Raw genomic sequence first — 27,249 nt, forward strand, 5'->3', positions numbered from 1 at the left:
AACTTCAGAAATTATTTAAATAATTATTTAAGGGCCTATAACTCATCCACTTAAAGGAGAAATCTGTAATATATCCACAATCATAAAATCACCATGATACATCATCAGAAATCAAGGAACATGTTAAGATGAAATACTCACTACTCTGACAACAACGCTACAGCTGCTGTGTTCTCCTTTAAAATTTCTGTTGTAACTGCAACTTCACTTTAATCAGACTTCAAATTAATGCAGAATGTTTGCCGAACAACCTGAGTTTCTGTTCATGAGTTGTAAGAAGTCATCGAGGAGTAGATGTTTATAACAGTTAAACTGAGCAGTATGTTAATGGAGTCTGGCAGACAGTGAGGCAGGCAGTCACTGAACTCCAACTCCAGTGTTTATTTTCAGAGCAGAAGGGTTTTGTTTTCAGGACAACAAGCTTATCTTTACATCGACAGACAACTGACAGTTATAAACAGCTGATCAATTTACACATGTAGAACTCGTCATCACTTGTTATTGACAAATTTCAGTGTTGAGCTCATGTTGAGTCTGACAGGAAGGGCGAGAAGTGCGTTCATCTATAGATTGTATATTCAATAGGAATATGTCTGTGCTCCAGCTCACTGTTTGGACTGACCATGTCTGGTGGGGACTGTGACTGCAGATTTTAACACTTCTCTGTTGGCTTCATTTTTCAGCCCTGCAGGTTGTCGCTTTCACTGATGTTATTCTCTTTGTATGTTGCATCCACAATAACAGCGATTGTGTGGTTGTCAAAATGAAGTAAAGCCTTTTAGATAGTTCAGACAGTCAACTCAAGTCTGCTGCTACACCCACATGGTATACTCCTCTCACTGCAACATATATGTAATGCACACTTTTAATCATAGTATAAGAATAGACATCCTCGTTTTTTTCAGCCAAGGACCCCGTATAAGATAGAAAATATATTAGAGGAACAACACAAACGAAATGTATTAGAAAGATATTAGACACTTATTAAAAATATTTGCACCATGTCACCACAGAATACCCATCTCCAGTGTACCACCATGTTTGTACAGTAGCTCAGAATGGACAAACACTGGCTCTAGATACAACTTTTTAGATTTTTTGCCAGTTTTGTGACCATCACAGGTTCTCCTACACCAGCAGTGTCAAGTTCAATTTCATCTCAGGGCACGTCAGCATTATGGTTGCTCTCAAAGGGCCAGTTGTAAATGTAAAACTATATAAATTAATCTACTTTATCATAATTCCCCCTGCATGTGATTATTATTGTTTTTATTAATAACTTGATAATTAATCATCTCTGAAGGCAGAAGGCCAAAATGTATATTTGCTGTGAAAAAAAAAATCATGGTGTTCTGCTACTGAACATTACGATCTGAAACTACTCAGCTAGAGTGCCACTGCTAGAAACAGCTATTTGATATTGAAACATTATCTCTAAAGTATGTTGACATTTAGTGAATAGATGCCTTGGCTGTGCCGATAATAAAATCGGGATGCACTCCAGGACATGTACAGTAGTTTATGGAGAACTTACTTCTGTAATGCAGCATAGAATTGTACTGGACAAATTACATTCTTTGAAAGCACACAGGGGCCACATAAAATGAGGTGCCGGGCCAGTTTTGGCCCGCAGGCCTTCAGTTTGGCAGATGTGTTCTACATGCATGGAAGGGGAGGGAGAACCAAGGCGCTGGCTATCTGTAAGATCACCACTAGATACAGCTTCATCCACCACACTGGTCCTTAAAGCCATCAGGGCTCTGTGCACTCTTTTGCTGCATGGTTTCTGCCACACTGCTCACCTGAAAGCTCTGTTAATGGAGCTGCTGCTGCTGTTGTTCATGCAGCATTTCAAAAGCCCCACCTGCACCCCAGCATCCACCCGGGGGCTCGGAGTCTACCTCCTCCCGTCACCCCTCCCTACTCACTGCTGTGTCGAGCATGATGTTTCCTTGTGGGGAGTGATGAGGTGAAACAGCAGACACTGATCTACATTTTCAACCATCACAGGATAATCTATTCCATGTGATTTGGCTGACTGAACTTAAGTCAATGCTTGAGGCATGTTGAGAACTTTGAAATGCACCAAAGTACCAAAAAACATAAAAAAGATAATTGATTCAAGCAATGATGCCAAACATTAACTGGTCCCAGTTGCACAAATGTCAAAATTTGCTATTTGTCTGTGTTTTAAATTGTTGCAAATGAGACTTAACAAGAATTAAAACAAGCAACTTGATGAAGTGACTTTACCTCCCTGGAAATTCTGGCATTTTTCACAAATTCCGTTTAATAGAATAAAGGATTTATCAGTTAATTTTGATAATAATGCACAGATTATTTGCATGCATACATCTAAGATAAGCACCAACTGCAGCTCTAATTTGGTTTATTTTGGTTAATCGGTGAGAGTTTCATTAAGCATTGCATGTGAATTTGAAAATAAACCTAACAGGGTGGAGGTTGAGAATTCACCTGTGATACAGCCTCGTTTCAGACTCTAACAACTAACTTACTCAACATCTGACTCAACCAGTTATTGTCATTTTGTTTTCCTTGTCATTTTGAACTTAAAATGTCTTACATTTAACTGTATAAGTGATGACAGGTGACTGGAAATGACATATGTTAAAAAAAATATATTGAAAAAAGGTTTGGAATTAACTTTTACTTCAAACTCATGGACAGAAAGTGTATAACTTTTACAGCATCACTTGTAAAACTGAGAAGTGCCTCCTCTCCTCTGTTTTCTGTCGGCGCTGCTTTCACTTGCTTCAGATTATCAGTTGATTTTTAAGGCAGTTTGCAGGCCCACCCCGCTGTATCGATGGGGAGAAGGGAGGAGGGGTGGAGGTGTAAATGGAGAGTAAATCTGAGCCTCGGCTAAAGCTTTAGCTCCAGAAAGGGACTCACATGAGAGAAAGACATGGGTGGAAGCAGAGATTACTCGGGGAGATAGAGTGGCGCTGCTGGTTAAAGAGGATCAGTTTATCTTCACACAGGCCTACATGCATCACTCCCTGAGGGCTTTGAGAGGGAGAGGGACTGACTTTTTATCCTTCATTTGATCATGCACAGAGGAATTATTTGGGGATGACATGCAAATTACATGTAATTCAGCAATAAATCTTGAAAAGTTTATTTTTGGATGCACCTGCTCATCCTGTTTTTCTTACAGTTTTCCCTACGTGGCTTCAGTTTTTAGATTTGTTGAGTCCTGTATATTCACAGATTTTGGTGATATGATGATTCCCAGTGTGGTTTTATCTCTGATAGATGATCTCCTTTATCATGTGCATGTGCTGCCCCCTGTGGACGCCTCGCAGTACTACAACAACCTCACCACTGATCTGTTCTCCTAATTGTGCCCCAGCTCAGACATGCATGACAGGGTCGACTTTTCTTTGACTCCTCTGTGCAGGTTTGCAAGTCTGGTCGTATTAATTGCAGCAGCAGCTCAGAATCCACCAAATACCTCATAGCTGGGATGCCCTGCAGCAAAACAAAAAGAAAAAAAAAACATTGTTTATTCTAAAGAGAAGAATCCAATTAGCAGATATAAAGCGTGGCTGGGCTGAACGATAGCCGTTGGCGAAATGTAATTAGGACAGAGTTTACTGTGGCTGCATAGTATCATATCTACATCCCCCTTTATTGGCAGCTTTTCCCAATTTTTTTTTTCTTCTGATGTGAAGGATTTACTTCATACCTATATCCAGATCTTGAACTGTCTTTATCTGTGTCTGTCTACTGCCAAACATACACACATCCAGATGGAGACAGCCATGGATTAGTGAAGATTTTCCTTCATTTAATAAACAATTGAATGACACAGTTGTGAGGATAAACCTGTTCAAAGAAGCACAAGAATGGTCTGGAGTGAGTGAGGAGGCATTATCCTACTTCATCATGGAGTATCATTCAGAATTACTGTCTGCATTCACATGAAGAAGCAGCGTGGTCTCATCAACCTACAGAAATCCTCTCTTGATTGTGTCTCCCGTCCACACAATGTATATTAATCAACATGCAGCACTTTATAGCATTATCCGTCCAAGGAAAGAGATTTCCACCAACCTCGATGTAAACACAATAGCAGCCTCATCCAAAACAAGACCTTTTTCTCTGTGTTGTTACATAATTGTTACAGCACATACACGCCGGCTCATTGGTTGGCGAGACAGCAAAGACAATAGCTGCTGGAATTGAAATCGAGCACTAACAGGATTTGTGAGGGAAAAACTATGTTTCAAATCGGGGAGAAAAAGACCTCTGTACTCTGCTGCTGCTGCTGCTGTACATTATAAATCAAAAACAGGCTGATGTGATGATAAAGATATTAATCTCATGCATGTCTGTCCAGTAGATGGCTTTCCTGCAGAGGCTGGATATGAAGACATGCTTTATGATTAGATGGGGGAAGATTTTAGCATTTGCGTCACAGCGTCTGACATCCTTTCATGTGTTGAAGATAAAAGTGCTGTTGTGGATTTTGCTGTAGATTTTTATGAATGGCAACATCATCCTGTCAGTGGTCGGTCCACTGCTTTGGTCCAGACAGAAATTTCTTGATAACTGTCTGACGGATTGTTATGAATTGTACAGACTTTCATGGTCTTCAGAGGGTGACGCCTGATGACTTTGGTGACCCCATGACGTTTCCTCTAACACCACAATGAGGTTGACATTTGTTTTTCAGAGTGAAATGTCTCCACAGCCGTTGGACGGACATGATATTTTGTGCAGACACTGATGTTGCCTTCAAGATGAACAGTGATAACTTTGTTTATCTTCTGACTTTGGATTCAACACCATCAGGGACTTACTAGTAATAGTTGCCAGGTCGCTGTGGCATACCAATTTTTTTTTTTTAAATATTTGTTGTCTTAGTGATATTTAAATAAAGCTGTTATAATCTGAACCAACCAAACTGACAACTCTGCACATGTGTTGGTGCGTTTACCCTCATGTACACAGGCATCTCAGACGATTCAGTTGTTTGACTCCAGGGCTGATAGGTTTGACTAACCTGTCAACATCACAAACAAATGTGATGTAGAGATGATGAAAGTCCTAAATGATGTAAGAGATGAAAGTAGAGATGATGGACAAGCTGATGTTTGTGTCACTTGAGAGACCCGTAATCCAAGACTTCAATGCAGAACGGAAAATGTATCTGTGGTGGGAATCAGCACAGAGGTCTGGGAAATCAGAATTGACAGGCAAAGAATGGATAAAGAAGCAACCAGTGACTTGCTGTATTCATATTTGAGGGATCTGTGAAGACCATAATAACAGCTGCACCACTGTCAGTTTGTATGGCAGGAATTGAGTGTGGACCATAGAGATATTATAACGAACTAGATATTGAATGCAAAGATGGCACCCGTTGAGTCCAGTTTTGACTTTACTTCCTGGTTTTACAGCCCACTAAATATGCACAATAGTGGTTCCTCACTTGTCCCCACCCACAAGTTCCTGCTCAGCCCACCCACTTTACATTGTGATGATGTTACAGATTTTTAAATGGCTTTTTCAGCTTGAGAGAAGTTTTACAATTCTAAAAACCGAATGAATCAAAAATTCATAGTAGAGAGAGTCATAACCGACCTGCAGTTCGAGGTGTCCTGTCAACAGTTTTAAAGACGTTTCTTTTATAGTGGTGGCCTGTGGGGGGAATTTTGGCTACAATACCGCAAATGGCCACTGGGAAAAATCTATTATTTTATAATAAGTCTATGTGGTGGACAGGTTAACAGTTAACTGATAACAGTTCAGATTCAAATTCTTTAAAGTTAGAGATAAAACACAAACTTTGAAGAATTTTGTTTGGTTACTGTAATAAAGCTTCTAGACAGTATTTAATGTCACATTTTCATTATTAACTTGACTGTGTAGTTTCTTAATTATTCATACAGCTGATCTGAAAACATCAGCTTTTTCACTTGTTTCTTTATTTTGCATGTTATATAAAGAGTGTCACAATGCTGTGATTAAGAAATGATTAGATTTAGGGACTAAAAAACACTTGGCTAAGCTTGGAGAAAGATAATTTGGTTCTGGTTAAAATAAACTCTTGGAAGATCTTTTATGGGTCTGAGGTTTCCATTGAAGCACATCCATTTTTGTCACGTCAGGAATAGGTTTTATAAATAGATGCAGTCTCATTAGCACCATCTGCAAATATTCATTCAGTCTCTTATTCGCTTTAAAGACCAACAACTGACCAGTTCAAGAATGTTTCCACTTTCAGTTTGATCTCTTTGCAGGTCAGAGTTCAACTTTGTACATTTTGACTTTTAAATTTGCACATTTGGCCAGCAGTAACACTTAAGCACTGTGTTTGACAGAGATGGGACCAAGTCATTGTTTTGTAAGTCAGATGTAAGTCTTTTTACTCAAATCCCAAGTTAGGACAGACAAGTCCCGAGTTAAGCCTCAAATCCTAAAGTTTGAGTTTTGTGTCCTAAACAAATCAGTGAATTTCCAGAACATTGATTTACAAATTTACTTACAATAATGTTAGCTAAGCATTAGTTAGTTATGTTAACATTAGCCTCAACTTATCACCCTTTGTGAAACTGGAAATATCAAGTGAAATTGAAAGTTGTTGCATCTCCATCTGTAATTTTCAACCCACACATTTTGGCTATTGCAATTTATTTTTGTTGAAATCCTTTTAGTTGAAAACAAAAATATCTTTGGGTTTATTTTTTCCAACTCAGGCTCAGTAGTGTAACGTTAGTTCTTCATAGCTCTCCTACACTTTGACTGGAAGCTGTCAGACTCGGTCAAACATGGATATAAACGTTCAAAAAAGTATCAGACTGGAGCCAACAGACAAAGGACTCGAGCGCAGGACTCGAAACACAAGGTCTTTTAATGGAAAAAGGTTCAGTGCACAGATTTTCAGTCCAGAGAGAAACTAAGGTATCCAGTAAACAGTAGTCTTAAGAAGAGTTGAGTAAACAAAAATCACGTCAAATCCAGTAAGAAAACACAAGAAATAATGTTTAGTAAATTAAAATGGAGTAACTGACATGAACTGGCAACAGACAAAGGGCAGCACAAGGACTATGTACACAACAGAGGAGGGGCAATGAGGGACAGGTGAAATCAATTAGGGCTGGGCAGGTAATCACAAAACCGGGAAAGGGGTGGGAAGTAAAGTATGAAAGGAGAGACGAAGATGAGTTTCAAAATAAAACAGGAAATACTGACAAAAACCTGAAAACAAGGAAAACATGACCTTAACTGGGACATCGGGATGTAACACAAAGTGGATCTGGGAAATGGAGGGAAATTAATTTATTCGTGGCACACCTTTAAAATAAATTTTTGATCTTTGGGCTTGGGCAAAGGAATCAAGGACTTTCAAGCCAAAAGGCTCAGCTCCAGGTGAAGTAAGTCACTGGTGTTAGAGTCCAAGTCCAGTTACGTGTCTTTTTTGATTTTGTCGAGTCTAAATTCACCAAACTTGTGACTTGAGTTTTACACAACTAGAATACAAAAAGCAGCACCACTCCTGAATACTGCTTGCAGTTTGTGATCCCTCGACAAATGTGCAAAATACAAATGTATTACCCACAGTGGGAATGTAATGTCACATCCACATTTTTGTCTGAGTACAGAGCAGTTTTGTTAAACAAATCTTGTTTATTTTGTGGCATCGAATGTGTTGTGAATCTTTTGCTCACATGTTGGACACCTCATTTCAAACTCACAACACGTGGAGGCAGAGATCGCATGACATAAATGATTAAATATAAAGCAAAGCGATCTGCTAATCATAATGATGATGATGATGATGATGGTGGTGGTGGCAGTGACAGCAGCATTGCCGGGTGAAGTGACCATGTGTCCCATCATATCCATGTCCGGCTGAGCTCTCACGTGAGGTGAGAGGATTGAGCCTGGGATTGTTTAGGGATTAGTCAGCGGGATTTACCAGATTCAGAGATTCAGAAATTAAGGAACAGGAGCGCTGCAGCGGCCGGCGAGGTCACATTGTCCCGGGAGGAAGAACTGAGTCACCGCAGCCAAAACTACAAGTCAAAAACAAGTTCTGGCTCTCTGTCTTACTGTGCTTTCCACACATAAAATCTCATTCACACACACACAAACTCACACTCACACACACACACACCCTCCAGCCCAGCCCCACCACCACCAATCGCCTAATTCTCCAGCCTCTACACGCGTTCAGTCTGGAAAAGAAGGAAGGCGTGCCGAGCTGAACAGATGTGGAGATTTCAGCTGCCTGTCTATGGATCACAATCCCTGTCTCTGTCTGTCCTGTCTGTCCATTTCAGTGTATGAGGGACACTTTTCACAGTTTCAGTGAAAGGATTTAGTGGCAAGAATACTTTTAATTTCTTTTTTTTTTTTTTAAGTGAGGTTTTTTTTTTAACAAATCTTCAAGCTGGAGACACAAGTGGACACCGGCTGCTGGGATCAGTTGATCCAGCTTCAGCTGTCCAGTTCGGGTGACTGGGCACCCTGTGAGTTTCTTTGATATCTTGTCTTATTCATCTTGCCCTTTTGTTTTTGCTCATGTTTCCTGTGTGAGAGTGTGAGAATATTAGACTTTTTCTTGACAGTCTCTTTGCTTTGTTGATATTTGTGAGCATGACTCTTATCTTTATGTACTATAAGAGCGTCAGAGTCCTTAAAACTCCTCATGATGGTTAGTTTTCTTATCCATGCACCTAAATTGCTAAAAACAATCTTTCTTTATCATTTTATTCTTAAGATGTGTTTTTGTTTTTTGTTTCTTTCTCAGATGCACTTTGAAAAAAGATATGTGTGGTTTGTATTTTGTGGAGAATTAAGTTGTTTTGCAAACTGAATGTTACATCAGATCATGATAAACTGATTGGAGCGCAACATGGGCATTTTTTTTATAAAGGAATAACAGAGCGTTATATGACAGAAATATTAAGTATTTACTTGTTTGTGGTTGATTTATCCAACTATTACTTTTGCCCACGCCTGCGTTTCTTTCTTCCTGACAGAGAGGGGCAAAAGTAAGAATGCACAACATCAATTTACAGTCTGATCGCATCTGACTCATTTATTTACTAAAAAACAAAAACAAATTGGTATTGATAGAGGACATATCCATGATGTTCAAAGTGTAGAATGGTTATTATAAATAAAAAGGGAAATACACAAAAGTTATTCTTTCATCTTTGCTCTACCCTGTGGTGTAGTGGAAAAGTACGACTGTAAAACTTAATAGTCACATGTTACGCAAAATGCACCTTTATATGGCTTCTCAGCATAAATATTTGACCCTGTTTCTCTTATGTACATCCTCTCCCTTTTTTCCATGCTCCATCTATCAGATAATGTGTGTAAATCTGTGTGTAAAGTCAATATAAGAATTATCAGGGGTAGTGTTTGGGTAAGACTTGCATATTATTACTATCTATTGAAAACCATTTATTTCTCAGTTTGGTGAATTTTAATTTTTCAAATTAACAGAATTATTGCATAATCCTTTATGGCTTAAAACAATTGCCCTACTTCTGCTGCCAGTTACACAATTTTAAACTTATTTGAGTTATCTTTAAAATGTATTGGCACTAAACTGCAAACTGGTCCATTTTAAACATGTGTTGAATTAGAGGAACAGAGTATCAGTCTTATATTTATAATATGATCATTCATCTGATTGTTTTTTATAAGACTTAATACACCTTTACTGTAACTGAGGCACTTGTCCTTGTTTGTTTTGCCGTAGTTCAGGTAGCTGGGCTACTGTAGCAAAGCCAAAAGGACAAAACACACACATGAAGATGTCATGTTTGGGATTGTCTGGTCTTGAGTTTGTTGGTGATTATCAAGGAGCAGAAGGAGCGAATATCACAGTTATGGAATTCAACTTGATGTCAGAATCATTTTTCAAATTTTAATGTGTTTAATCAGTTTCTTCCATATTGTACATGAACAAATTCTAGCAGAAAAGACACATGAAGCCAGCAGAGAGTGCCTCCATTGATTCATTTTGATCAGGATTAGCAACATGTGATTGTATGTTATTTTGTCTTAAAATACAACAAACATGAAGAATGAGAAAAAGACGAAACAAAACTGCAGAGCTAAAGTATAAATCGATAATTGATAAGTCGATTGATGATAAGTTCAAGCAAAACAGAGATTAAATCCAGTGTGGGACCTTGATGTGCAAAGATTTAAAAAAGCAACAATGAAATGAAATAAAACTATAAATATCATACAACACAAGCATTTTACACAGAAAACTGAAGCATGACACAGGATAAAAATACAAAAAGTTGTTATAACTGATCATAAACAAAACTTCTGTCCCTTTGCCTCATCGCAGGTCTGACTGACTGTCTGTCCTGGTCTGTGTTGTTGTTCCAGGTGACACCAAGAAGGTGGAAATCCCCAGAGGAGAGATGGAGGTGGTGAAGGGTCAGATGGTGGTGTTACAAGCCTGGTACAGCCCCAACTCAGACATTTCCAAAAACGCTGTTGTTTGGCACTTTGCTGGAAACGAGTCCAAGCAGGTGAGCAGATCAGGATGTAATGTGATGATTGATGATCCATTCTACTGTATGGCTGACCCTTTTCTGACCTCCAGAGCAGAAATAAGAGCCTCTTTAAAGGGATTAAAATGAAGTACAATGGTGTTTGCTGATCCGCCTACAACTGTAATCAAAGTGTTATATCCACAAACTAAAATATTAGAACTGAAACAATGAATGTGAGGATTTGCTGCTTTTCTCTGTTTTATATCATTTTAATTTGAAATACCTTTGAGTTTAAACTGGTGGTCGGTACAAACAACACATTTGATGGCGTCACTTTAACCTTCTGGAAACTGAACAGCAGTTTTCACCATTATTTCTTGCTTTATAGGTGAATTATTTGAGAAAATAAAGCCCCACAAAATATAGAAAACCTACTGAAGTTATTTTTTATCGTACTGCATCAATTAAAAATGTATTTCAAGGATCCTTATGACTTTTTTTTTACATGTAAAGCCTACCTTACTTATGAATCTGTGCAAGATTTAGGGAGTATTTTTAGTGTTGCATGATATTATATCCTGAGAAACCCATCTAGTGATACGTAAGGTGAAAAAGATGATCTGTAGAGAGATTAGGATTATTTTCAACACCACTGCTGATGTCTCATGGAAAGGAAGGACGGAAGGAAGGGATGGACGTTTTTAATGAAAGGATGTCACTAATGATGTTTCATCTCTACTTTTTACTCCATCCTTCATCGCCTATATGTAGCACGAATTGCCGGCTGATGTGTGTGTGTCGGAGTGTGTAAGGTCTTTGCATGATTAATATAATCTAAACAGTTCCAGTATCAGATGCCTGTGAGCTTATCTCAAACAGAAAATCTGCCTAAATTTCAACATGGACCATCTGTACATATCAGGATTATCTTTATGAAGGACGTTGATTTCCGCTCTGATATGGTTAATCTTTATATGACTGCTGTCGCAAATAATATTTAGAATATTTCACTCAAATAATCAGAGAGAAAACTCTCTGTAGGGCCTCATTTACAAAATGTAAATTTAAATTTAATTTAAAATGACCCGTAAATGTTGTATGTGATTGCATTTATTACTGACAGTATAATGATGCTATGCTGCTGTAGTAAAGGGATCATTTGGATTTTTTAAAATGTGTTGTACTTATTGATAGTCAGCCAGATTCCACCAGTGACAATAATAATTTTACACAGGAGTTATTGGCCTATTGCTGCCTCGATTGATCAGTTTGTATGTATAATTGTTTGACTTCAGTGTCTTAAAGGGTTAGTTTAGATTCACAGAGGAGCAGTAAATTAACTTGAGAAAAATGTGTTTAGAGTTTTCAGGTTGACTGGATAAATTGTAACGGATGGATTGGATATTATTCCTGTTTTGTCTTTTTGGGCTTATTATTATAAAACAACAACAACGAAACAAACCTTTGGAAAAACTTTAGGGAATATAATTGAGAGGAAATCAGGTTATTCGTCCTTTCACGTTCCATCTACAATTTTTATGGTAACAATTTCCTTGAAATAAATATCATACATTGTTTTTGTGAATACATTTAAATAATTGATTCAGCAGTAGCTTGACCACACCAATCTATGAATACTGCAGTCAACAACTGATATGGCAGTTAATGCTACGCTAAAGTTAGGGCTAATTACCTTTTTAGCAGGACTAAGTCTGATGTTTTTATTCCCCATATCTGCATTTATTTATTTGGGATAACAAACTAAATGATGAAGATGTTAATTCATCAAAATTAATATATTTCTAACTGTTAGGAGCTTGAGTCAAGGCTAACTGTTGCTATCTCTAGGTAGCTTTAAGGAATTGGCTCCATTACTTTAGATGTGTAGTCGACTGCTTTAGCTGTGTGTTGCCAATTTTAGCAATGTTTTGTTATACCTGCATATTTAACATGTTGTTTTCTATGAAAAGCTTATATAGATTTCCATTAGATGTGTCACAATGTCAAAATTGTGACACACAAACTGAGTTTTTCAATCAAATGGCAGAATTCATGATTCTCCGAGATTTTTTTTTCTTACCAAATGCTTCAAAGATGACACAGTGCAGCTAAGCTACCACTATATCACACATCATACCATATAGACACTATATATTTTTTTAAAGAAGAATTTGAAAATGTAAAAGATGGTTGTCAGGACATGAAACTAATGATCGGTTGATCTTTACAAATCAAGACTCAATTAGTGCAAAATAAAGAAATGCTTAAATAGAAAAAAAAACGTATCAAATCATGACCTAAAAATCAAAAGTCATATTAAGTCGTTGATTTACACCCCTAATTTCTATAGCATAAATAAATGTTCAATGGGAAAATACATTTCTACATGTCAGATTTCGGTTTATCTTCTTGCTTACTACTACGTAGGGCAGTCTAGGTAATACACTGACTACAGATAAGTATCTTATATGACCCCAAACTACTTCAAAAACCCCAAACTACCTCTTTAAGTCCAGGATTTCCATGAACGTGTTCTCTCTCTCTCTCTTTCTTCAGGTGATAAACTACAGTTCAGGCGAGGTCGGGCACGGCCAGAACGAGTTCACCAAAAGGGTGGGCTTCAGCGTGGCCATGCCCTCAGCCAACCTCTCCATCTACATCAACAACACCCAGGAGTCGGACTCTGGACTCTACGTCTGCCATGTCATCATCCCCGGAGCTTCTGGCCTTTCTGGAGAGGTGCACCTTAATGTCAAAGGTAATAGACTGCAGCATCAGCCGAACTTCAAAGGTCAGATTTAATCAGCGGTCTGTGACACAGCTCACGCGTTTTTCCTCGGATTTGAAAATCCAGGACATCCAGAACATAATGGTTTATAGGGTTCATCTCCGACCAGTCTGGTAAAAATCATGTATTTATGTTAGGAGGCTCTAAGCACAAATAAAACTCATCTGCTGTTTAGGGATTCACTAGGCTCTGAGGTCATTATGTCATCCTCCAGCAGCAGATGGAAACAGGGTGGGTGGGGGTCAAAACATTTTCTTATTTGTACACAATATGGCTACTGTCCTGAGAAATATCTGCTTTGTTTGCAGTAGATTAAAGCCTGACATACAGTACAAGTTCAATATGAGGTCACTGATCCTATATTCTCATCTGACATGTGTTGACCTCTAACACACATTCTGTCTGTCTCTCCGTCTCTGCAGTCCCTCCTTCTCCACCAGTGTGCACCATGACGGGGAACCCGGTGGTGAAGGGCAATGTGACTCTCAGCTGCAAGTCCAGTTATGGAAAACCTGTCCCTCAGTACAAATGGACTAAGGCTGCGCCCTTGTCCAAGGTCTTCTTCTCCCCAATGCAGAGTGAGTATTTCAATGAGTCAGTCCACTCAAATTACAAAACAAATCCCACATTTTCTCACTCGCTGTACGGTACGTCAGGTAGTGTCTGTCCACATAGATAGTGTTGGTTTTAATTAACCTGGTTTTAATATTTCTGTCATCATCCATTGTGAAATTTTGTCATGCAGGCATTGAAAACATGTAATTTAATATATTTTTCTTACTATTATCTGTTGTAGAAATAGTAAAATCAAATACAGTCGATAGGCTCATCTGAGATGATTTATTACCAAACAGTTGCAGCAGTTAAGCTTAATATATAATGATGTAAGTGTAGCAACTGCAGACCATTTTTTCACCCTGTGTGTCACCTGTAAGGCTTCATGCAGGATCCCTCGTCTTATCTGTGACGGTTTTGGAGAGTTTTATGCAGCCTGAGAAGAAGACAGCCGGAGTTATTCAACTGGAAAAAAATGTTAGATATTCTCCTAAACTATGCTATTAATTGAACATTAATCTATTAAAAATATAAGGTGTCTATCTAGAAAACTGGTTGAAACATAATTTTAAATAGGGTTAGTGCATTAATGCAAATTTACATTTGTTATTGTATTGGAAGCAGTTTCCTTGTACTTACTTTTACTAAATAACTACTATTTCTTAATAATGTGTTATTTTTTAGATCCTTATACATACATACAAATATACATATAAGTGCAGATTTTGCCGATTTGACTCTTCCTAAGTCCCGCCCCTTTTCGCTCTGTGCTCCAGTTGCGCAAACTCACTTAAGTCTGTCTTTTCCTATAAAAGCCACAGTCACATAATTAGCTAATGTTAGCAAAATGCTAGCTAACTAAATAGCTAATGATTGATGTAGACAAGCTAGCATTTTGTTGACATTAACTAGATTAAGATGGTAATATATTTTGCTTTTACCAGTCCTCCAGCTATGTCTGTCAACCATCTTCAGCCTAAACTCCTCGCACACAACTAAACCAAAATTTAGCCTGACTCACCAGGCATCCTTTTTAAAATACAATCATGTTTTCACCCTTTAAAGTTAGTCGTTTTGAAGGGAAACAGAGGTGAGAGTAGCGTTTGTCTGTAGTCAGGTTATTGTCAGCCGGTCTCATGATCTGTAGCCGGTCTCATGATCCTGTTTGTGTGCAGGTCTAAATGCCACGCACCTTCCTTCTGACCCTAACACCTTCGATGCAGATGAAGCAGTCTGTGTCGTCAGGTCACACACATGATCATAAGTCGCAGATGCAGCCTGTGAGCTGTGCTTTCCAGATAGATGCTCCAGATGCACCTCAGAGGAAGATCCTCGATCGTGCCGTAACATGCAGCATTAAATCCTCTTTACAGATTGAGACAACTCAAATCACAACACAGTCCTCTCTCACAGCACTGCCGCAGCAAGAAAGACTAAAGATGCATTTGTGTATGTTGTGCATATTGCGGATATTTGGTTCCAGTTGATGCTGCAGAGAAAACACCATCTGTTTCTGATCAACAGGACTTAGGCTGATTGATTGAGTATTGACTTAAATGCTCTGACCTCTGGCTCTCATCTCTTTATCGCAGAAAAGTCCTCAGAGTCATAAAATTGAAAACTACTCCCTCTGATTGTGCATTGACCCGGGGTTTTGTAGTGCAGTACACACACTCACGCTTACATCACATGTCTATCTACACCCTATTACATGCCATCGAAACTCCAGTTCTGTATGGAATGCCATTTAGGTCAATATTAAATAAATAGATATATAAATAAATAAACGTGTATAAAATAAATGAAATAAATTAATGAGTCAACACAGTTCAGTAAACAAATAAGTTTTTATTTAAGAACATTAACATTTTTTTTTTATCTTTAGGGGACTTTAATTTCAGGTAGTGCAGTGGTAAGAAAACCATCTCCATACTGTACTCTCTATATTCTCTGTCATCAAACTGTCGTCCATTCGTCAGTCTCAGAGGCTGTGCACAGTTTTGCTGCTTTGTGTCTGAATCGGTGAGATAACCACACCCCTTCATTTGCATATTGGGTTGAAAATAAAAAGAGCTGGGAAACAAATGTGCCATTATGAAATAGAAGTCCCTTGAAATAAATAATTTGGTCATAATAAAATAAAAGTGCCCCAAAATAATTTTAAAAAATAATAATAAAAAAAAAAGAAGAATCCCTGGAGAAACATCCTTTTTAATTTTATTTATTTAGATTTTTTTTATTGGTGTGACCAACAAAAGAGTGACATAAATTTAGATATAATGGTTTGAGTTATGATGATAATAAATATATGAAGTAAGACATTATTTGATTTCATTATAGTGAGATATTAAAATAAATGTATAATACTATATTACTTGAACAATCATAATAATCATTTAAAACAAATAAATAAAAAAGGCACGGGATGTTATAATAATATAACAGAGTGGCCCATGTGGCATGCATATAGCTGTGTATGGTGTTGTGTGTGCAGTGTGAACACATTTCAGCATCTATAAAACCAATTTTAAACATCTCTTCCCCAGTGTAGTGTGCTCTATTTTTTTTTTCTGTATGAGTTGGATGTTTGTGCTAATTGATACAGAGAAGATACTTTTGCAGATTTGGATCCAGAAATAGGCATCAGGGATAATCTGTAAGTCATGCTCCCATTTTTTTTTTGAAGGAATAGATATTGTTGAGTGAGATGTGGACATTATTTTGTAAATCTGGGATACTATTTTTTGGTAGTGATGTTGATGAAGGCTGTTGCTAGTAATGGAAAACCTAAGTTTGCTGATGTAATGTTGATTTTGGTCTGAATAGAAGACTTTACCTGAAGATATTCTAAAAAGTGAATCTCTCTGATGCCCGTCTGGACCAAGTAAGGAAACCAGAGTGTTGTTACAGTGGTTTGTTTTGTGTCTGTCCATGAGTTATATCATTGACTGGGATTAGTCTATTTGTGAATGTATTGGAGTTGGTGGTCGATGAAGAACTGGGGAAGGTTTGGTACTTCTAAACCTCCTTATATTTTTTACTCTTGTAAAGTGGCTAATATGATTCTCTGTGTTTTGTTTTTCCAGTAAGGTTTTGAGGTTATAGAATCTAGTGATTTGATCCAGGATGATGGATGTGTGATGGGACCCAGAAGATGTAGTTTATCATGGATAGTATTGTCATTTTTATTGGAGCGATTCAGCCTATCAGGGATATTGGTAGATTCATCCGATGTTGAAGGTTGTCAGTAGTGGGATGAAGTTGAAGGAGACTAACTCTGACAGTCCGGGGGAAACACTGACTCCTGTGATACTGCCAGTGTGCAGAAAGAGAGGTGTTGACTGGGCTGCCACATCCCAGCTGTTAGGGCTGAGTGGAGGAATGGTGGATTTGGACCGATTAATAGTGTAATCTGAGACTGACAGAACACGTTTATGAGGATGGTTGTTGGTAATGAAGAGGATGGAGAATGTCATCTGCATGAAGACCAATTTTATGGTTCTTATGTTCTGTTTTTATTCCTGTGATGTAAAAGACGTCATCTGGCTGGCAGCATATGTTGCTCCAACATCTGTATGTACCTTTCAGCATTAATGGGGCCTTTACAGATGTGACAGTTACCATGATGCAATGGGCATAACCACAACCCCAACTAACCCCACTAACCCAACAGATGATGGCTTTTGAAGTTAGCGCTGGTAACAATCCTCCTGTTCCTCTTCAGCCCGTAGGACACGACGTCCATGATTTCCAAAAGCAATCTGGAAAGTGGACTCGTCCGACTGCAGAACAGTTTTCCACTTTCCATCAGTGCCTGGATTCTCTGAATCTTTTTAAAGATATTATGGATTGTAGATGGTGAAATCTCTAAACTCCTTGTAGTTTTGTGTTGAGAAATGTTCTTAAACTGTTGGACTATTTGCCCACGTAGATTTTCACAAAGTGATGAACCTTGCCCCATCCATGTTTGTAAGCGAGTAAGTCTTTTAATATAGTAGTATAATATATTTACTTATTATATTTAATATAATAGTCAATTGAATATACGTGAAAAAGTTTTTTTTGCAAATAACTGCATTTTGGTTTTATTTACATGTTATAAAATGTCCCAACTTTTTTGGAATTGGGGTTGAATTTATTGAGTAAAATTGACTTATTTATATATTAATACTAATATTTCTTTATATGTTTATTGCCTTACTTATTAATTAATTTAATATTAACGAAAATGGCATTCCATTCCATAGTTCATATCCATCTTTTCATCTGTGTTGATATTACTTGAACTTAATTCTGCTATCACTGCTTATCTCTTTCAGCAATCTCTCTCTCTCTCTCTCTGTTTTCTGTCTCTGCTGATCCTCTCTCGGCACTCCTCATTTCCTGTTGACCTTGGTGCCTAATCTAACAAGCCCCATGTCATTACTTGATCAACCCCTCTAAGAGGCATAAGTTGGATTTGGGACTGAGAGTGCAGCACGTCTCACTCTTCCACCCCCTCCCCATCAGTCTGCATCACCTCATTCACGCTCATTCATTCTCTCTTTCTGCCATCTTTCCTTCTGCGAAAAACCCCAGAATGGAGATCATGCCCCCAGCCCATACTTGTCCTTGGGTTCATGGGTAAGGTTTTTTTTTTTTTTACTCATTCATTTTCCACCTTTCCCCCCATAACTCCATCCCACCCTCACCTGCAAACCATGATATCCAGAGTCCACATGTCAGTGCTGGAATCACAGCCATAAGCTGTCAAAAAGCTTTAAAGGAAAAAAAATCAACCCAATTTGTAATAATGCTTATAGGATTATGTTTCAGAAATGATTACCATCAAAAAAAAGAAGAAAAAAAAAAACAGCTTAGCATAAGTGTCAGTCCTGGAGATAATCCCACTCAACCTAAAAAAAAAATCACATTTTCACATTCACATTACAAAATGTGGATGTTAAACTCTCGAGGAATATCAGGTGGTAGTTTATCTCCACTGTATTCATGTGGAATAATGAACAGCTGTTTCACTTTCTAATATTTCCTGAATACCATAATGAGGATTTTGCATATGTTCCCCTCTTGTAAAAGAAGGGTTGAAATTGTTCTTTAAATCCTTGTAGTATGTGTGTCGTGTTAGATTAAAATATCATCTTTTCATTTATGTATGTGCACTTTATGAACCAAAGGACACTATTTAGTGTCCACAGTAGGACTGAAATTAAGAAAAGAAAAATAGTAAATTAGAAATAGTAATTCAGAGGTTGACACTTTTGAAAATGTGCTAATTTTTTGGTCAGAGTTAACAAGGTTAGGTTAGAATATATCAATACCACTCTCATGTGGACTACAGTAAATATGCAGCTACTACAACGAGGAATCATGCTGCGTTACATTTACCTTGGGCATCAGAAACCCCAAGTTCACCACATCCCACTACAAGTCAGAAAGTAAAGTCATTATTTGCAGTCCTACTCCTTAGCAGCAATTTACTGTAAAAAACAAACAAACAAACAAACAAAAAAACAATGGTATGAAGGCAATGAATGAATACAAATGAGTGAATGTTCCCTGAATGTCCTGTTTTAGTTGTGTTTCTTAAAGTCCACATTGTTTCCACTAGAATACAGATTTTAGGTACTGCATTAGTTTTCTGATTCCTTTCCATTTTAGAACACGTATTCTTGACACGTGAACTTGTGCAGTATTTTTTGTTGGGTTTTTTTTTACAGATGAAAACTAATCCATGATGTCATGTGAGGAGGCAAACTATAGCATGAGCTCCATATAGAAATGCTGCGGCTGATTTACATTAATCACGTGTCATGTGTCAGGGCTTTGACAAATGCTGCTCATTGACCTTGCAGTGATGACGGGGTAATATGAGTAATGCCTCTGTGTTGATATGAGGCAGCAGCGCCTGTACTGTGACGTCAGATCCCCTCCAGCTCCGCCGCCGGGATCTGATCACTGTACGGGTTTGAACTCGCTCCAAACTCGGAGTCAGCTGATGTTCTGCTAATCTGTCACAATTGGGTTTGGTTCTTCACAGCTGGTTTTCAAGCCAGCGGGGATTAAATCATCAGAGAGGGACAGGTGGATATCACACTCATCTGCTACTGTATTATTTGGCACCAGCTTTTGTTATGATTTCTGAAGCATGATTTTAATAAACTGGTTGAAGGATTAACAATAAAACTATGATCTGTTAATGAAAACTATTCTTATCACATTGGTAGTTTGTCACACTACTATCTAAAAAAAGCTGCATGTGCATGTAAATGATCGGAAATCTGAAACAACCAAGAAAATTGAAATTGGTGCATCTCTAGTTAAAGGAGGATGCATAATAAGACTTTAGTTAGTGAAAAGATTTTTAATGTTAAAAGATCTTTTCGTCAAAAAAAAAATGAAGCACAAAGGAAATATGTGTGTAAAGCCTCTGTTTCTATACATGTGTATTTGTTGAAAAATATCTGATAATTTATTTTTTTGTGACAACTTACCAAGTGGTGGGGGAACTTCTCAAAAATTCTGTACATAACAGTTTATGTAAGGGATAATGTACAGTGAGCGGGTCATTTTTGCAAAATAAACCCCAACAGGGTGATGCAGGATAAATCATCCTAAGTAGGTTTATTTTGCAATAATGGCCTGCTCACTGTACATTATCACACTTACAACATGGTTACTTCAAAAATCAAAAAATGATTAAATTATATACAAATAAATATATATCTATATATATGTATGTATATATATAGATAGATAGATAGATAGATAGATAGATAGATAGATAGATAGATAGATAGATAGATAGATAGATAAAGATAATGTAGATATATATAGATATATAGATATATATACATATATGATTTCATTGCTCCTCCAAAGTCTATGATCAGAACTGCATCCATGGCAACGGCCTGTTCTTCATAGCAACAGTCTGTTATACATAGCAACAGACTGCTAACCAGAAATAGCAGACCTAAGAATGCCTTAATGGAGCAGCCATGTAATAAAATTTTATATTACAGTGAAAAGTAAAAATCTAAAGATTATACATTGGCACACAAGAATCTCTTCATTAATTTTATATGAAAATTATTGACTGTGATGTACTGAGACCAAGGATATAAGTAAAAGCAAAAAGCGTGACATGGGTTTGTGTGCAACAACATTTACCTCCCTCCTGGTAGTTCAGTAGCAGATGGTGCAGACAAAACTCAAAGCTCGGTCCAGGCTACAAACTTTGGGATGAAGGCAGCTGTTTGGACACAATGATTGTTAAGGATTTTCTGGTCTCTTGCATTAATATGTTGCTTGCTGGCATAATCATCTGGGATGATTTGGATGCGTCCCTGGGTTGCATTACTTTTCTCTTTGTGAGGATTGACTCAGCGCAGCAGAGAGCGACACACGTGCGCATGAAGACTTACAAGACCAAACAGCACTTCAGAAGGGTGATTCCACAAAACAGACTGACGCATGCCTACTTCTCATTTCCTTACGATCCCCACGAAAGCAGAAACACATCAGATGAAGACATGCTGGGATGTGACGTCTAAGATTGGATTTCAGAGGATTTGTTGTGATAAGTCCCTCATAAAGCTTGTTTGTTTCTCTACAGCCTATGTTTGCAACAACACAGCATTTTAAAGCCAGATGTGCCAAGAGGAGCAGATTGTGTTGAATGGAAATACCCAGAAGTGAAAGCACCGACACGGATGCACACACACTTAATGCTGTCTCATGACCTTGGCGTGAGAAAATGTAAAAAAAAAAAAAGAAAAATTGCTGACAAACATCATGTAGCAAGAGTGCAGACTCATCTGCAGAGCTGTGGGATCGCACCAACGCCAAATGATATACTGTAGGTACTGGATATGGGCCAACAGTGGATTAAATTCTGGATTAAGGGTGGGAATCAGTAACTAATGACTCAACACTACCATGATATGTTGTACACAATAATGGTATATTGATGCAGATGATACATATATATCTGTAAATGAAGACAAAAAATTTAGCCCTAAAATAACAGAAGTTAGGAATCAATGTATTTATTTACAGGGCTATGAAACTTGTGTCACTATATTTTTAAACTTTTTCACTGACACCAGCATGCAGAACAGTGCAAATCTATGTGTAAAAGAGCCCAAAAGGTCTAAAATAGGAACTTCTTTTGCAAACAACATTCTTGCTTTTGCTCCATCTTTTGTTTGCTATTTATTTGATTGTTTGGTTTTTATCATGCAGTATTTGCACTTGCCAGTTTTTATATTTCATAGAATTTAACTTAAAAAAAAGTTTTTTTTACAATTGAATTGAATTTTAAAAAGTTTAACTAGATGTGAAGAAAAGTAGCTGAAGTGACTTTCCTCTGCTGTTTGAGGCCTGAAACCGCTTGTTCCTGCTTGCAGCTTTAGTTTTGGCCGATCGAGCTTGTTCCTTCTGTTGAGCGCAAAAGGGCTTGAACCTAGAATTGCTGCTTGTGGCTGTATTTATTCTTCTTCTAATTACTGGTATGAAATAATGGTGCTGCTGTTTCCATTCTGTACACAAGAGAGAGATGTTGACAGGCCATACAGCTCTTTCTTGCATTACATTGTACTATAACAGTAAAGTTGTGTTTGGTACTTTGACAGTAGTCCCCTAATGTGTTGTATAATAGTATAACAACTTAATGTCGACCTGTATAGATTTCCCAGCTAGTTTTATAGCTCACATGCCCGGATCACATAAATATATGATTATGACGTGTGTGTGTGTGTGCGTAACTGTGTGTTGTTCTGCAGATGAGAGACACGGCACCCTCAGGCTGAGCAACCTCACTAAAAGCATGTCAGGGAAGTACATCTGCCGAGCCAGCAACACCGCCGGCTCTGACAGCTGCTCCATTAACCTGGAGGTGATCACCCGTACGTACACACTAAAAACTATTTTTACTGCATTACGCCACCTGTGTGTTTAACACTGACACAGCTGTGACTCTCCTTAAGTGGAAATATACTCATCTGTGATCTGTCTCCCAGCTTCCAACGCGGGCGTGATCGCAGCAGCGACGCTGGGGTCGATCGTCGGACTGGTGGCCATGGTGCTCTTTCTCATATTCATACTGAGGAGGAGGCGAGACACTGAGGAGGAGATCGCCAACGAGATCAAGTGAGACTGTCATTGAACATTGAATCATGTGTGTGTGTGTTGAAACAGCCTTTAAAGTAATAATCTGCACCCCGACCATAACTACACATTATGCATTTGCAGCGTTGAAAGAAATACACTAACTTTTAAGGTACTTGTACCTCAGTATTGTGTTTTTGTGTCTCTTTAGACTTGCAGGCAAAATGAAGAAAATATCTGGCTCTACTCATTGCAATCATATTGAATCTCTTAATTTATTTAGGGCGCTGACAGCCAGAAGCACAGATCCATTGAATTTGCAAATAAGTAGGGCAAGCATGCAATTTTTCTTGCATTTTTTGTTTGTTAAATCAAAAGCAACAATCTATGCCTCTATATTTCATATTTGTGATACTAATTTGATAAGAATTAATGCAGTGACATATATATTTCTGAATTTAGTGATGATTAATACTTATATTCCTTGATGTTTCAGAAAGAAATATTGTAATTCTTACATAACTCTTCTTATCTGACAGCTATAAGTCAGCTACAAATCAATCAAATGTACAAACAATTTACAAACATTATAAAAGTAGGTCCACCATGACCAGCAAAACAGTGTCAACAGTACAAACAACAGCAGTGACAGAGAAGGCAAAAGATTAGACAGTTGCTGACACCATACTGAGAGAAACATAAAGTTTATTTCTATATTTAAAGAATGTCAGAATGTCTCTTATAATTAACATTAGCAATCAAGATGTCAGATTCTCCAATTTATCAGTGAAAGCAGATTCTGTCATATTTTTAAGTGAATCTCATTTTAAAGACACAACATGATGTGATTGATCTATTGTGTAGAAGAAGGAGGGCAGGCAGCCTTCCACCTGAAGAAAATGTGTATTATCTCTTTATGTGAGCATATCAAGATTTCACCTGTTTCCTTTTTGTCATCATTTTCATAAGTAGACGTCTTTCACAGCAGCCATATTGATATGAAATAGTAGAGTCAATAGCAGCATCTTGACTCAGTTTGACCTGAATGGAACAGAACTTTAATAAAGAAGCAAAGTTCTTTTGGACCAACATGGGACGTAACTTCAGAAAAAATATGAACTGTAGTCAACGGCGAGAGGTAAATTAATTTTTGATTCCATTAAAAAAGTTCAGTGAATTACACATATGATGTTTGTCAATTTAAAAGATAATTTTACAAGTCAAGACAGACACTGTTTGTTGTAAAACTCTTGAAGTGTCAGATTGTGAAGATATGTAATTAGAGAAAGAATATATACCCAGAAGTTGCGTATGTGACATCATGACTTTCTCCCTCCAAAAGCTAACTTCAGCCATTGATGCTATGATGCCTTTCACTTCCTGGCTGATAAAAGCACCTAGCATCGCTTGATAAAACACTACAGCTAAGATATATTTACGAGGGACAGCGATGTTGATGTTGATGACATATACTGTGTGAGATGAGAGATGTAGCTCACTGAGCAGTTTCACACAAAACTAAACTAAACTAAACTAAACTAAACTGTCCTACCACAAATTTAGACTTTCTGGTAATGTAAATTTATATTTTAAATTGACAAACACAATATGTACATACTTGCCAAGCTTGAGACCTCAAAAATAGGAAGGATTTCAATGCCAAAACATTTGATGTCTAGAAACTTTGTTTGCTGAGTTCTGGTTACATTTAAAAAATGAGGAAAGATCAGGAAAGAATACAGAATAATTCATCCCTCTAGCGTGACTGTAGATCTCTGGCATAAACTAATCAATTTTGTTTCATTCATTGCCCCTTAAAGAAAGTTGATGCAGAATATTTCACAAAATGCATGCCCCTTTCCTTTAAAACTTTCCATAAGAAATGGGAATTTCTTCTTGGTAAGTCTGGTTTGGTGTAGATAATGTTGTCTGGGTAGAAACAGCAGACTTTTAGAGTTGTAAGGTTTATACACACTGTACAGTGTCAGAAACAGGTAAATAATACCAACCAAATACTAACATTACATGCCAGATGGTTTGTTACACAGAACTGTCTGGGGAGTTAGAAAATGTTTGGAAAAGGGCAGGCACTTTCAAAAACTACTCGGCGGGTGATTGGTGTCTTAGTCCCTCGTCAGTCGCAGACTGGCTGCACGACTTTCGGTGCGGACACAAACGGATAACCTGAAGCCCGGCAAGATGGATTCTCATGTGATCTTGTGATCTTGAGAATCCAGCTGCCTCACAAGGTAAGAGAAATACAGGATAATTGTGATCCCAGGAGGAAACAGGGAGAGGGCAATTAAAAACAGGGGTCTCCTGGGAAAATCAGGAGGACTGGCAAGTATGTGTAATGTGTAATTAATGGCAAAATTCAAACAGCATCAAAAAATTATTTGTCTCTCACTAATGACTACCTTTTATATTTTTGGGGCACATTGAAAGGGGCGTGACGTCGCGTCTCTATTAGTATCATTGGTAACACCTGTGTTCAACTATTTCATGCCAAAATGGCTGCCGTGAGAAGGTCTATTACGAGCTCTTTGTTTTCTCTGCTTCCCTCTCACCCTCTTTTCTCTCTCCACCACAGGGAGGACGCTCAGGCACCAAAGCGAGTGTCCTGGGCCAAGAGTAACACCGGCTCAGATATCGTATCCAAGAACGGCACGCTGTCCTCCATAGCTACAAGTCCTCGAACCCGAGACCCCCACCAGCCAAACTTCCACTACCCATACTCCTCCACTTCAGCTTCAGACAGCTCAGTCATCAACGCCTACCAGCTGCGACCCGGAGAAGCCAACACGCTACAGGGACTTCCTGGTTATAACCTCGGCGGAACCCCGTCACGTAAACATAAGCGACCTCCCAGTACGAACGGGGGCCCTCCGCAGGTTCTGAGGAGCCCCGCGGTCGCCGTGCCCAACAGGACTGCGGGGGCTCAGCCTCAGGTGCCGCCCCACCTCACTGTGTCCCCACAGGTCAGCTCCTCCACCCTGACACGCATGGGAGCTGTCGCCGTCATGGTGCCTGCTCAGAGCCAAGCCGGCTCGTTGGTGTAGCCGGCAGAAGCGTCTCAGGCGGGGAGTAAACGGACAGAGGCGATGGAATGGAGAGAAAGTTTGCCTTGAAATGGAAAAGCACTTTCTCCACGAAGACTGAGAGGTTTTGAGAGGACAAAATGTCTCACGGGTAGTTTGTGCTTCGTTTTGCACAAAATCTACCTTCAATTTGTTCATTTTTAGTTTCTTTTTGTATGCTGGCTCACTGAAAATAAATATATTTTTATTTACACACTTATAAAAAGATCCTCAAAATGGAATCCATATCGGTTAGATTCTTTGGCAGTATGCATTAACGCCAATTATTTCAGGAGAGTTCAAGGGAAAGTTTGGATTATTTGAGGTGTGCTATCTATAGTCAGTGTATTAGCTACAGTAGATGGCAGTCACCACGACCACAGTACAGAGATCAGATCTGAGATCTTAAACTCAATCAGAAACTGCTCACTGTGGTCAAGTGAGAAGTTGGGTCATTTTGCCACAAGGTCTACCACTGTCTTAATCTGTTCATTTGTTTGTGTTATTGTGTTACTTCAGTGTTAAGTTCAGATTCACAGTGGTCACACAATAACACAAACTAACAGGTCAAGGCGGTGGTAGACCAATAATCACCATGTTCTGTGTGATTTTGCAAATGGAGTCTGATTGCTGGTACTCCCATTGACATATATGTGTAGACACATTGACCTCGTCCATCTGTTGCTGCAACATGCACCGCCATATTGGACAGGGCAAGACTGGCCTGCAAATAAACACATGTAAATGGATGAGCTGCTGTTTTTCTGGATAAAAAGCAATGTTTACATTTCTCAGCCGATTTCAGTTAGTCATGGTATACATGTTATAAAAACTTTTGTTGTTCTGATTTAATCTCTGTAGATCCTGAGCCCTTGTATATAACAATGACTCAGTGAAATCGGTTAAGAAATGTAGACGTTACAGAGCTTTTTTTTTTTCATCTGAAGGCCAAAGTAGTGTCTGTATATCATGCCTATAGGTGCTCCTCTGCCTCTCCAAACTGGCACTTTGTCGACCACCATCTACTGTCGATAATACACTGATGTAGTGATACATACTTTATACAAACCTACTTAAAATAATCCAATTTATCCTGTTAATGCAGTGCGTCTGGATACTGTAAACCATAAGAAACTGTTCAGTTCTTGCAAATTATACCATTTTGGCTACATTTGTATAATATATGAAAAAGTAAATATAAACAAAACTTTCTGTTATTTTG

At 38.2% G+C, this 27,249-nt stretch overlaps 1 protein-coding gene across 2 annotated transcripts in view; it reads left to right on the forward strand.

Moving 5' to 3' along the window:
* The window catches only part of esamb (endothelial cell adhesion molecule b), a 66,824-nt gene extending 40,280 nt beyond the window's left edge, over nt 1–26,544 (forward strand). The window contains exons 2-8 of one of the 2 annotated variants that reach the window (XM_084716585.1): nt 10,390–10,535; nt 13,056–13,257; nt 13,710–13,865; nt 18,421–18,465; nt 22,626–22,748; nt 22,863–22,992; nt 25,541–26,544. In XM_084716585.1, coding sequence (XP_084572711.1) covers nt 10,390–10,535; nt 13,056–13,257; nt 13,710–13,865; nt 18,421–18,465; nt 22,626–22,748; nt 22,863–22,992; nt 25,541–26,009 — 1,271 coding nt within the window. In that variant the 3' untranslated portion in view covers nt 26,010–26,544. The remainder of the gene's footprint in view (nt 1–10,389; nt 10,536–13,055; nt 13,258–13,709; nt 13,866–18,420; nt 18,466–22,625; nt 22,749–22,862; nt 22,993–25,540) is intronic. The other variant, XM_084716586.1, reaches the window with a different exon arrangement.
* Nucleotides 26,545–27,249: the final 705 nt, after the last annotated feature.

Source organism: Lutjanus erythropterus, chromosome 4 (assembly GCF_056507025.1).
Source record: "Lutjanus erythropterus isolate fLutEry1 chromosome 4, fLutEry1.hap2, whole genome shotgun sequence".
In the NCBI taxonomy this organism is placed as follows: Eukaryota; Metazoa; Chordata; class Actinopteri; order Lutjaniformes; family Lutjanidae; genus Lutjanus; species Lutjanus erythropterus.